This window comes from Asterias rubens, chromosome 8 (genome assembly GCF_902459465.1).
Source record: "Asterias rubens chromosome 8, eAstRub1.3, whole genome shotgun sequence".
Taxonomy (NCBI): Eukaryota; Metazoa; Echinodermata; class Asteroidea; order Forcipulatida; family Asteriidae; genus Asterias; species Asterias rubens.
The window spans coordinates 8,293,891-8,307,714 of NC_047069.1; the positions used below are offsets into that span (position 1 = coordinate 8,293,891).

A 13,824-nucleotide genomic window follows, 5' to 3' on the forward strand; every position below is an offset into this window, starting at 1 on the left:
AATAGAAATTTCATAGGAAACGAAGATGTCACTGTTGGGAATTTTACAAAATTTGGGATTTCACAAAGACATATTGAGTCTAAATTTAAATTAATAACAATTTTTAATCTTTATTTCAGAATCAATTTTTGTGTGATTATCAAACAGTTTTCAACTTAATTTTACTTTGGATTCGGGCTCCACTGTTACCATTCAAAACCTGTTTATAGAAATATTATCTCTTAAATATATTTTATATACACTTGAATCGAAGAAATACCAATAGTTTATTGAGCAAGTTGGAGTCAAATGAAACTCCCAGGTAATATAGCGACAGGCTTTTTACATTGCCGGGGTAAAATACAACATTAATGAATTATCACTTTCAGTATAGAAATCAGTGGGTTTATCTTTCTTGTAGAGAATGGCTGTAAAACAAAAAACAGTATGCTACTTATTTAACTGGAGCTTTGTGGTTTTACATATAAGATAATGAGAGTCCTATGTGAGTTTGTTTTGTTCTTCACGTCAGTGTATTAGTTAGTTTGATATATAGATTTTGGAAAAGTTTCGGAGAGTGATTATTAGCATCTCAAACAAGTCACGGCCAATGGTGTTTTTTTCACAGAAGGCCTAAAACAAATTCAGTTTTAGCAATTAATCCCGCAAAATACCACCATACCTGGGGTCGATTTCACAAAGAGTTAGGACTCGTCTTATCTCAAGTTAGGACGGGTAACTCGTCCTAACTTATGATTAATCTGAGGGTCTGCATGCTACAGTGCAGGGTTGAGACTCGTCCTAAGTCCTAAGATTAGTCTTAAGTTAGGAAGAGTTTTGTGAAATCGACGGCTGAAGTGTAGATAAGGTAAGTCAAACCAAACCAAACCAAACCAAACCCAAACAATCTCACGATTTCAATGATAGCTTATGAACCTCAAAGTAAAGAGTGTATTTATAACAATGTTTCACTTCAGTATAGTTATCAGTTCTAGCACAGCGGTTAACCAGAACAGCACTGCGGTTTACCACACAAAATGTTTCAAGTTAACCAACAGTTTAAGTTATAATAAACGGTTTAAGTACAAGACAACATCAAAGTTTTCATATACACATGGTTTACCAGACCAACAGGTTAGCTTAACGAATCCGGGCGGTTAAGATAAAGAAACGTTTAATTCCCATTAGCACCGCTGCCTATTTCTGCTTCGAGTGGTTCGATACATGCCGGTCCATGGCACGAATCCGGTGTCACGTCTTCAGATTCCCAAGTAACCAACAGCTCATCCTCTATCATCCTTGTAACCTGACCCTCACTGTGTGATGAATATGGGTCGACTGGCTGGGGCTCCGACTCTGAGCCGTATGACTGCGATGGGTTCACGTCAGTGCGCCCGCTACGGGGAGGATACGGCTGGTTGTCGGTCCTGCCGTTTCTGTTGTTCCGATTGGCCTCTCTTCGCTTGCTCGCGTCCGTCTGTGAACATTTACAAGTAAACGTGTTGAAGGAATAACCCTTTTTGCAGGCTGGTTGGAGACAGAGCTGGTCCATCACACATCTGTATGAAAAACAAAACATAACACAAAAAACCAAAGTTACATTCATTTCGAATTTTAAGTAATTCTAAACCGAGAAACTGAAATTGCTTGAGCATTATCAAAGAGAGAACATCAAAGTTTAACTTTCATTAAACTTGCAAAAATAGTAAACGTTTGCTTACAAGTAGACAATTCAATAACTAATACGACTTATACCTAAATACGGGTCAACTTGCAAAAACAAATTGAACATTATATAAATTATAATACCATTGAAATAAAGTTGTGATAGAAATACAAAAAGTCAACAAGTTTTGGTAACAACGAATTACAAGAATCCAATGCCACAGATTTTTACCTTTTTAACATGAACGTTAATAGGAAACAAACACAAACAAGCAGAGGTTGATCTGAAATCCGGTGGACAAGCCAAGGGTATGAGGAAGGACAAGTTGAACTTGAATCTCAAGGATGCAAAGTCTATCCGGGGATGTTTCCGTTTTAGGCAACGATTGTTTTCAAAATAAAAATTTGTAGTTCTTGTACATTGAGCCTGATCAAGGAGGTAGAAATAGATTGTCTTATTACGAAGGGTGTGGGAGGATTGGTCCCATACTTACTAAAATGATTACTCCTAATATTAATGCCTGATATAGACTCACCTACACTCAGCAGCCAAAAGCCGCCTACGTGCTCTCTTTATCTTATTACATCCGCCATCTTTATCAGCACAGTGACAATCACATGTTTCTTCGTTCTGCTGGTAGGGCTTTGGGCAGCGTTTGGTGCAGACACATCGGCACAGCACCTCGTCGAACCGCATGGTGTCCGAGCATTCCTGGACCGGGCATCGGGGCGTCAGAGGGCGCTCTTTGCAGACGCACTCTGTGTCAGCGTACAGGGAGTGTCTTATGTAGTTAGATTCCCCTTTAATTGTTTCGTCTGGGATGACCCTCACAACCATAAACTAAAAACAAAAATTATTAAACCAATCAACCAAAAATTGAGATATAATAAAGAGTTATGTGAAATTGCGTTTTTAGTCAAAAATCAGAAAAACGTGCCATGCCGGCATGGGCAAATTTTCAGATTTGGGTTCAAACAAATTCCGGTGATTTCATGGTTTCAAATTAATACAGAAGAGACTACTGAAGACATTTTACAGTGCAGACTTAATAAATAAATCAACTAAAAATTTAGATATATTTTCTCCTGAAGACCACCAGAGGGTATTGGTCGAAACTTTGAGTAGTTATTTAAACTGTAATTTGACGCAGCAAATTAGTTTTTCAAGGTACCTTTTCATTCACACCGTATGGCCTAATGCTCAGGATATAACATTTATCTACTTTGTTTCCCTCTGTTCTGTAAATCACACTAGTAAACAACACTAATAAGTAAACAAACAATTATGTTGTCAAAACACGTATTTTAATGAGTTATCCGAATCAGGTTGGTGTACACAAAAATATGAGAATTATCGCTACCATAAGGTGTTCATAGATGACGTCACAAATACTCACGGGTCTGGAGATGTTCTCTCTTGTGTTGGCTTTCCCGACGCAAGGAGCACCTCCACTGCAACATCCGCTACCTTCACATCGCCTCACCATGGTGCACTCTGGGTAGAGGTACACAAGGCTACCTCGTGTGAGGTTCAACTCCTCGTACATGTCAATCAGGACGAGTTTAGGCTCGCCACAGCTGATGTTCTTACCATGGCTCTGCACCTCTTCTAGCACTGTACATGTGAGACAAAAAACAATGTCACAACAACATATTATTGGCGAATTATTTCACATGGAGCCTGACTAAAATTACATTTATTCAAACTCAGAGGTAACCTACGTTGGTTGGCTGTTGCAGCCGTAAAGTTTGGCCGTTCTGCATCTGTTTCGGTCCGGCCGGCTCGCCAGGCATTCTGCACGGACTCGTTGACCATGTTCGTCCAGCGATTCTTGACCGTGTCCGCTGGGAAAAACACCCGAAGAAATTCAAGTGGCGTCCGAACTTGTGTCATTTTCCGGGTGATCTCCATCTTATAGTCCTAAAAATGAAAGAAAGCAAAATGTCAATCTCCGCGAAACCAACCAAGCAGTTCCAGACAATTTTTACCCCACAAATTGGGATAAGAACTAGGCCTCAAAGAGCTTCGCAAATCCCTGCCCTGTAACCTCAATTTAGATCAGCTTTTAGGTGAGAACACAGTTTAAATTCAGTTTGGGTATTCAGTTTAAGGTTCTCCGGCACCCCCCCCCCCCCACCCCACCCCATTGTAAATTTCAGCAACACATTCCAAAGACAGATTTTTTGTTTAGTTCCTAACTTCCTTCATTTACCCTAATATAATGCCTTCTGTACAGGAGCTTTTCATTTTTGCCTTATGGCTTTTTGACCGCAAAGAGACTCAACATTCTTGTATTCTCACATTCCTTATTCTCGCTCGCCCCGGGGAAGTCAGTTACTATTCTAACAGGCATATAAGTCTACCATTTATGTGTAAATAGGTGAAAGTTCCACTCCATTATGTACACATTTTCTTGATATTTTGTAGACTTCAATTTTCGTGACCCAGTAGATAGTAGTTCTGAAGAGGATATGTGCCTTATCGAATACTCGAACCCTAGATGTAAATATTACTTAGTGCTTGCTCTATGCTTAGTGTCAATGCCCTTTTAACGGGGTTGGGAAAGTAGGGCAAAGCAGTCGAAATGTAATTTCGCATTCCAAACTTTCACTTATTTACAATAATTCTCTTCAAGTTAATCCTTTTAAGAGTTACTCTTGGGGCGTGAGAGGATATCTTGGCGCCGGCAATCCCCACTTATTTCTTGCTTCTTCTTTTTTGTTGTATTTGAAAATCTTTAAAATGCTAGAAATGCTAATGGGCGGCCGGTGAAAATGTGCCACTTACCATGGGGCATTGGTATTTGTGGCCCCAATATTTGACACATGACCCCATTCCAAGTGATATATCAATACCCCCGCCCCCCCCCCCCCCCCCCTCCCCCTCGCTACCAGCTCCCACTATGACATTTCATTCATTTCTGCAGTAAAGGCATATAGACCTTTTCGCAAATACACAGCGCGCACAATTTTCACATAGAGCCGTAGTGCATGCTGGTCTAGCTAGCTATCAAATCGCTTGTGATCGCTAGCTAGACCAGCATGCACTGCGGCTCTATCGGAAACTTTTGCACACCGTGTTTTTTTTCTCGAAAAGGTCTATAAATATAGTTAAATTCAAAATGCAACTTTAACCCTGCCCTCTTCGCCCGTTTGCGATAAGTCATTGTCATGGTTCGTGTAGTAAAAGGATGAGAAAACAAGGAAGTTCCTTTGTGTATAAACAATGCCAGCATTGAACTCGACCTAGAGTGAAATGATAACGCAATTGATACTATACAGAAATTGAACTTCCTGTAGCAAAACCCACACCGGAAACACGTCATTCGCGTTGAAATAACAATTAAAAAATGTCTCCTTGTACTAAATGGCACAAAACAATGGGTTGACCCCAACAATGTTTAGACAAATGTAAGAAATTAATTAAAACAACAACTGAATGACCCGTGCTCTCTAATTGCGGAAATCTATTTAAAAAACAATCGACACAAATAAATAGTTGTCAGCTTTTACAAGGTCAATTGATGACTATTGTTATAACAATGACAGTTTGTTTAGCTTGCACCTCTAAATCTTGAACAAATTAAGTTTTACAACATTACATTTAGTTACAATATTTACGTGCAACAGGTGCTTATGTGCTGATTATGAGCAAACAAGAATGAAATATTGCTAGTTGTATTGCTTTTCAAATCCGTGTCTGGCAACTTTACTATTGTAATGAATTGTATGTCTGTGCCGTGAAGGCATGCTGAAGCATTCACATATTTCAGGCCAGTGTACTCTTTGACTAAAGCCACAACCAACACACACATATGGGGCCCAATGTCAAATTCAGTTTTGTAATGCACACATTTTCAAATAGGTAGAGTCCTGTTGAAAATGGGCAAAGAAATTCAAGTTTCTAATCCCACATTAAAGGTACTAAACACTGTTCCTATTCAAAACCTTACTTGGTAACGAGTAATTGGTGAGCTGTTGATAGTATAAAATATTGTGAGCAACGGCTCCCTCTGAAGTGACGTACTGTTTGAGAAGAAAAAAGTAATTTCTCACTAAAGTATTTTAATTTTATTTCGAGACCTCGGAATTCGATTTTTGGGTCTCGAAATCGGGCATCTTAAAGCACACAACTTCGTGTGGCAATGTTTTTTCGGTTTTTTTTTCCATTATTCTCTCGCAACTTCGACGACCAATTTTGAGCTCAAATTTTTACAGGTACGTTATTTCATTTGCATGCATATGTTGAGATAATAATAATAATAACCGTATTCATAACGCGCCTTTTGCCAAAGGATACAAAGCGCCAGGTATTACTACTGCAAGGAGTGGGGGCGATTTTTGAGATAATATAAGACCTAATCCTTAAGCACAATGTAATGGTTTACAAGGTGCTGTGGCGCAATATGCTGCCAATCCAGCCAGGAACACCGGGGCGAACCCCTTCTCTTTTCGACAAGTGCACTGGGTTCTTTTACATGCGTTTAAACAACACATGGGACCAACGGCTTTACGTCCCATCCGAAGGACGAAGCAATGGTAATGTGTCTTGCTTAAGGACACAGGTGTCACGGCTGGGGATTCGAACCCACACTCTGCTGATCAGATACAAGTGAGAAGACTGGTCTTTGACAAATACCAATAGTGTCCAGTGTCTTTAAAAAGGTGTAAAATACCACAACTCGTGCAAAAATCGGAAAATCAGTAAAACTACATTTAGTAAGACAGTGTTGACAGCAAGACAGAAGATTGTCACAAGACATTTCAGAAAAGGTCTTGTGACCTCCAATAGGATCGCTCAAAACGAACCGTGAAAAATTATTATTGACTGCTTTAAAATGCCTAGAGTCATTGATTTTGACATGAATATAATCGTCCATGTTTCCATCTTACATATATCAGCAGCCAACGAACAGATAAACGGGATGACAGAGACTTCCTCTATGAGAAACGTGCCATCCTCATTCTCAGTGATGATTAATGCAAACAGTCTCAATGTTTAATTGAAGAGACATTGATTTGTTATTTCCTCTTTGAGTTCAAGGTTAAATCCCATTGTAAGTGATTTAAGTGTGAAATAATATACTCTATTTTTAAAAGAAAGTTAATAAGGATTATCGATTTGAAACAATTTTTTTACAGCGATTACAAATACTTATGGTGTGTTTCAGTTAGTGTGTGCTCATGGTTAAAGAGCAGTGGACACTATCGGTAATTACTCAAAGTATGTCTAATTGTTAGCATAAAAACTTACTTGGTAACAAGCAATGGAGAGTTGCTGATATTATAAACATTGTGAGAACCGACTCCCTGTGAAGTAACGTAGTTTTCTAGAAAGAAGTAACTATATTTGATTTTGAGACCTCAGAATGAGACTGTGAGGTCCCAAAATCAAGCATCTGAAAGCACACAACTTCATGAGACACGGGTGCTTTTTCTCCCATTATTATTTCGCAACTTCGACGACCAATTGAGTTCAAATTTTCACAGGTTTGTTATTTTGTGCATAATGTTAAGATACATCAAGTAAGAAGATTGATCTTTGACAATTACCAATAGTGTCCAGTGTCTAACCGGGTAAGGAATCACCGACATTTCTGAGCAACATTATTTCGAGGAAAGCACTATTAATAACCGAGACATGAGACATAGCCCCATGCGTGTAATTAGACTATCCGATTTTACATCTAACTTGTTCTTTATGTCTTCCTGCTGACTGCCTGCACGTAAATCAGCACGTGTCACAAAAATGGATTTTAATTAAGTTGTTGCGCAATGGTTGGGTGATAAAATCAAACAGACAAAGCAGAGGGGAATTATACTATGGTTCAAGACGCTAGCCCATTGGCAATAACCATTACTGAGTGGGTTTTCTGTGGCCTATATTGTGAATTGTGATTGCCAATTACTACTCTGGCCATGTTATTTCTGCATGTGCATGACAGATGACAGTCGCACAACTGAGCCAGAACTGCGTGTGGAGCATACAAACAACATGTGAGCATCCCGACCCAAGGTCACACGAGGAAATCTCCTCGCAAGTCTCCTCGCATGCTAAGCGTCGATTTTCGTGGTGGCACACTCCGATAGTACACGTAGTATTGACACGCACATCTCAGAACTTTACCCCCCCCCCCCCAATCCCCTTCAGATAACCTGTCATATAAATTCATTATCTCAAGTTTGCTACATTTCTCTGAGGAGGAGACACAACTGTTTGCTCTCTCCTTCGATTTTCGAGTAAAAGCCACCTTTTTGTGGAAAGATCCAAGGAAAGGTCGTTACACTTGAAACGATGAGAAGTAGGCCCTACGAGCGAGCATGAATGTTGTGAACGTTGTTAAGGTTTACCAAACAGTTCAACCAGCGCAACGATATACGCGAAACCACTGAAACAATTAAACAACATTGACCTTCGTGTACATACATACACTCCCCAAGGACTTTGCCTGCTCACGAACATGTCACTCAACACAATGTTTTACCAAAAGTGTTGAACTTGAAGACGCAAGGGGTCTGTTAGTGTCTTGCACATTCATATTATAGTACTATGGTCTACCCTTGAACTGTGAGTACTCGGCACATTATTTCGGGACATGTTATAAAGTGGGTTTGATGAAATCTATACTTGATGTTCATGCATTAACTTGAATGGTGGCCAAAACTTGGGTTGCCTGTGGTTTTATATAATGACAATGTTTAACCATAGAGCAAGTATATGGTTTAACATATAATGGGAAATCCAATTAACATGCACGATCAACGGGAATCAATTACGGGCCAATAATTATATACGGGAAGACGTTTGCAATTCCCGTAATGAACTGACAGTGCCAGTCACCGAGTGTGTCAAACATAACTTTGAAATATGACCTACCGCTAAGCTCATGGAGGAGACCGGTGGCGATGCTTGTGCTCCCGTCTTACGCCGTAGATTGTTCCTTCTGTTGCTGGCCATCATCACCGACGTCTGGACCCGTAACTTGGCGTTTCTATGACCTAGTTCAGCCTTGGATTTCGGTTCAGCATGGACCAGAGATGCTTGCACATAGAGTAATATAAGTAGCGCTCCAGCACACCTCATACAGCATATTACATCCATCATGGGCTCCGCGTGTTTGCTCAACTAATGTTTATAGCTTTATGACATTTGCGGAATTCAAATTTCCTTGCATTTGGGGGAGATTCCAACGGCACCTTATAACAGCGTGCTGGCGAGTTGACTCAGTATGGTAGCACCAGCGGGTAATGTTTAATGTTCTGGAAACCACGTTGATCTTGCTCATAATAGTCTCTCTGTCTATCTCTCTACATGACGGTGTTTAATTTATTTGGTTGTAAGTGGTAGAGTGAAGTTAGCGGGACAAAGCAGAGGGGCCGTCCTGCGTTGATACCAGCCGAAGACAACATTGGGGTCAGTAATTTCCGACTGTGGCATGCCCTCAACAACTCGATATCAGCTGGTATGTTTTGATTTGGGAGATTATGATTGGCAACCAGGCTCATAATTGCACTGCACTTGACATGGCGGTGTAAGTACAAGGCAGTGTTCAACAAATCTTTTTTCCCCTCTCTAGTTCGGATGATGCATTACTAGGAACAGCTGTCTATTACCATCTGAGTCATATGGTGAGGATTTATAAATAGATCACTGCCGTCAGGTGTTTTAAAAATTCCCGCTGAAAACCAAACGACAAAAAGCCCACCGCTACAAAAACACTTTCCACGTAGTTTTTAATGAGATGACCCTGTGCACACTTTCACTTTGAGTTTCTGTGAAACCCGAGAAGCAGGAAAAGTTTTTTTGTGGTGGTATACATAAAATAAAAACTATGTCATTTGTCATGAAAATAACTGCAATAGCTACAAGGACATCATCTAACATTATATCACCGGTTGCTTTTATAGCAAATGGCGGACTAACAATACGCAATACATGTTTAGACTTTGTTCTTGGAACAGCGTTTATTATAGAGAAAGGGAACAGTATTGGGGTGGTGGGGTTTCTCTATACTGACTGATAATATTGTGCTCATCGTTTAAAAAAACAACTATAATTGAAGGGGCTTTGGTTAATAAGCTTGATTATGATTTGATCGAACTTTAATGGCCACATAGTTCTGATGTCCTGTGTGATCATGCAAGCACAGATGTACAGAGCACGAACGACAGTTGAAGTGAAGCATGGTATTTTAGCCTTAAAAGCCTCCATGAGTCACGGCAACAAACCCGCAGTGGGTTACAGAGTGATGTTGGAATCACACCTCAGCATCCGAGTCATGACGGAACGTTTTATTCACACAAACACGCAAAGTAAATCCAGACCTAACCAAATCAAGATCGACAGCTAAGTGCACTTGTTCAGTAAGTTGTGTTTCCTTCCTATGATGAAGAGAGGTTACATCGCCGTTTCCCCAAAGAGTAACAGCTTCCGATTGTTGTAATGCTTGTTTCATTGCATCTTGGTGAGGACTAGTACCCGCCTCGGAATTCCTGATCTGTTTAATAATTGATACGATGCCAAAAGCGAAACAAATCTCTTCGATGAAGAAGTAACAAACGACAAGTAAAGCGAACACCAAACTTCCATGAAATGGTTTAGTGTAAACTTGCATTTTAAAAGTTGTTGAAACGTGAGAACATAATCGTTTCAAAGGTGATCGTGGGTCATGAGATCGTACACAACAGCGCCCTCGTTTGACATTTGACACTATCTCCCTAACAATGGGTGCGTTCGTTTAGCTTCCCTGGGTCGACCCCGGTGTGTGGCGGGTTTTTTTTCCAGGACGAACGTGGGTAATTATCCGCACACGTTCGTCCTGAAGAAAAAAAAACGCTACACACCGGGGTCGACCCAGGGAAGCTAAACGAACGCACCCTTTGGTATTCATCAATTAAAGCGACTGTCTCAGTCGATTATTCGGTGAAAAGTATGACAAAATAATTGAACACTCTCTGTATAAGCGTGCCGATTGGCTATAATGACAGTTCATAAAGCCTTCGAACAGGTGAGATCGGTTATTCAAACTAACTGATTTGAACAAAAAAGGAAAATTGCACCGGTGTTCCAGAAAAATCTGTCCGCTGGAGATTTTGTCCCCCTTAACAGGAAATGGGCTGAAGAGGATGATTCAAAGGAGGGTGCTTTCAGAAGAAGTTTGTACACTGTACACAGTGAGCCGTATGTGGGCTAGAATTATCCTGCCAAACCGGTCCCAAGTGATGAGTAGGCCGAACTATGGTTCGCACAGCATTATAGTCACGACATTTCCAACTTGGGACACCGTCTCAACTGTACAAGCCCAATCATGACACTCCATAGTTGGACAGTAAAAAACAATTATGACAATTCCAGTTATCACTACGACAGTCTCAACTTAGTTAGGAAATAAAGACGTACTACGACTTGATGAAATGCAGCACTGAACCTCTGCAGTGTAGCCAACCACGCATCCGTACGCAGAAGAAGACCAAACTTTGCACGTACTATTGTGACGGCGCCCTCTAAGTCGAATATGTTGAAATAACACACTGCAAGTTATTGCTGCGAAGGGTTGCCTTTAGCCTGTGACTTCACACTTGGAGGCTCGTGAATTACACCAGAGATATGCTGTTGAGCCCACGTTCAAATTACCTTTGAAATGATGCGAGTTCAAATCTTTGACCTCGGATCTATTCACATGGCCTTCATATTGGGTCTGGGATTCGCAGTTAAATCCGTCCGACGTACACGTGTGGTTACATAAACCAGTTGTGGGTAAGGACAGGGGGCCAGTTTAAGTTGCTTTTGAACCAACCATTCGCTCAAACTGAAATGCTTTTGTTCACTAGAGAATTTGGATTTGTAAGGTGTCGTTGTTACCACTGAATCGTTGCCGTTCATGGGTTTCACCAAATTTATTACTTTTATTACACTTTTAAAAACAGACAGCTACCAATTAAGTCTTCGTTTCATACCAGTTTATTTGATGTTTGTCAGTATGAATGCACATAATATAGTGTCCTTTTACCAGTGTACATGGTTTTAAAAAGTCGTACGTTGATACAATAATATCTCAAAGTAAAACTTCAACAAATAACAGTTTTATAATGTAATATCAATATTATATGATACATGTTTCAATAATATGTACATGTACGCCAAGTGATAACAATAATACATCATGACAGTTCCCCCTTCATGCGCATGTACAATAGTTTTGAAATAGTTTTCTAGAATAATTATATACATCACTTCAACTGGTTTCATCAAAACAAAATGATGAATGTTTACCCAGTAGTCACATTCATGAGTATTATAAGTTCAACTTATAAAACGTTGATACTGTATTATCTAGGATTGGTTGTTTCTATATTTCCCTAGTGAATGCAATAAATCGGCATTCATAAATACTCCAGACAGTTTCGCTATTCCTAATGGTGGAGAGCGCGTCACGTGGGTGTGTATAAACCTTTGTTTATGACCGGTAAAAAGTGTTAACTCATAGGCGTGACACGCGACCTTGCACCTGTTCTTATAACACAGTTTCTTCATTCCTATTGGTCGAGAGCAACAGCTGAAACAGTTTGTGCCACATCACGCGATACGCGCGACGCGCACAGCATTCCCTTATAAGGAGTTGTTTACCCGAGGGCGGCCGCGGAGGGCTTTACCATTTCATAGCTGGAGGGGTGTTGTGTTGAAAGAAATCATTTAACAAATATAATGATTGCATTTTTTTAACTTTTTGACCAAAATCAAGATCATGATTTATCTTGGTTGCATTTTATTCCAAAAATGCTGATATTGCGTTTTCTCAATGTGATCAATGTAATAATATAGATCGATTGTCGAGATAACTTTACAGGTATAATGAATCAGAGAGTGTCACTGACAGGTGACGTAGTACTATGAAGCACATTAAGAATTATAAGACCATACGAATATAGTTCGTAAAATTCATTTATGGACTATCCAAGATAGTTGTTAAGGACATCATGTTTAAAAACAGAAACTTCCATATAGCCTGTAACTACGGTTATAGTTTTACAATCCAAGAGAATTGAATAAAACCCCAAGTGCCTACTTCCTTTTTGCACCTTTTTCTGTAACTGTATCACCAGACGTTTTTAACAATAAATAAATTAACTGCTATAAGTGTGGCGCCACTAAATGAAAGTAATGTTACGCTTGAAATCACTTGTATTGAAGTTTTGAAGGGAAGGTCATTCTAAAAATGTCCAGCCATGGTTTTTTTTTTTTTTACACTTTGAGTGATCACCATGTAAATGGCAACAGATCACTTCACACTTTGACTACAACTTAAGTCTGAACAAAAAACAGGTAGTGTATAAACGTGGGAATACTCAGCAAAAGTATGTTAAAAAAAATCAAAAAAAAATCACAGAGCCACGGCAAAAGCGATGATTGTTTGTATGATACGGATCGCATAAAAATGGGATACATTTTATATAACTTTGTTCATGGACAAAAAGACTGCGATATTGCGTTATAGTAAAAGTATAAAAAAGCATCCAGATATATTTTTATATTTATATGAAGTATCTACCGAACCGTGTACGTACATATAATATTATATTCAATTACTTATGTATCTGATTGTTTGATTGCATACTTATTCTAGCTATAATATGAATACAATTATGACACCCCGAAAATCGTGTAACATTTGCTTTTAGATGTATTGTACTCTTAAATAGAACATTAGCAGCAAAATTAACTATTTTCAGCAATTTTAACTTGAAGTTGTCAATATAGAACTATGTTAGGGACAACTTCCAAAAAGGTATCTATACGGGGATACAAAAAATGTTTTGGTATAGAAATAAAAACAAGAGGTGTTTTTCCTGCTCACTCATAAAGAACCTTCCTTTCCTTTTCTTTGTTGCTGCTCTGCACAATATTTTAAGGGGGGGGGGCGGGGGGGACACAGTTTTTTTTAGATCTGCGAGTGGGGGCTAGGCCTACGTGTTGCCTTCCCATTTTCATATACGCTATACTTTGAAGAAACATTTGGGTCCACGCTTGACATAAACTCCTTGGAATTAACTTAGCAATTGCGCCCTCTTGTGATTATACGTGGTCCTTGGTCAAAGTTAAGATGGATCTTACTTATTTCCAGGTAGTTTTACCAAGATTTTCCCTAAAAGATTTACCAACTACTAAGAAAGTACTTGCCG

At 39.5% G+C, this 13,824-nt stretch overlaps 1 protein-coding gene across 1 annotated transcript; it reads right to left on the reverse strand.

The window, feature by feature from the left end:
* Positions 1–810: 810 nt before the first annotated feature.
* LOC117293184 lies at positions 811–9,900 on the reverse strand. The gene is made up of 5 exons (XM_033775405.1): positions 8,522–9,900; positions 3,367–3,565; positions 3,042–3,259; positions 2,181–2,485; positions 811–1,538 (listed from the first exon to the last, which is right to left on the reverse strand). Exons 1-5 carry the CDS (start codon positions 8,747–8,749, stop codon positions 1,154–1,156), a joined length of 1,335 nt encoding a protein of 444 aa, XP_033631296.1. The 5' UTR covers positions 8,750–9,900; the 3' UTR covers positions 811–1,153.
* Between the last annotated feature and the right edge of the window lie 3,924 nt (positions 9,901–13,824).

Bases quoted from the DNA above. Each gene is read 5' to 3' on its own strand.
- LOC117293184 (XM_033775405.1), bottom strand. From the start codon at position 8,749: ATGATGGATGTAATATGCTGTATGAGGTGTGCTGGAGCGCTACTTATA. The intron at 3,260-3,366 runs GTAGGTTACCTC...TCACATGTACAG, and splicing joins GGCTGCAACAGCCAACCAAC to TGCTAGAAGAGGTGCAGAGC. The intron at 1,539-2,180 runs GTGAGTCTATAT...TTTTTCATACAG, and splicing joins CTTTTGGCTGCTGAGTGTAG to ATGTGTGATGGACCAGCTCT.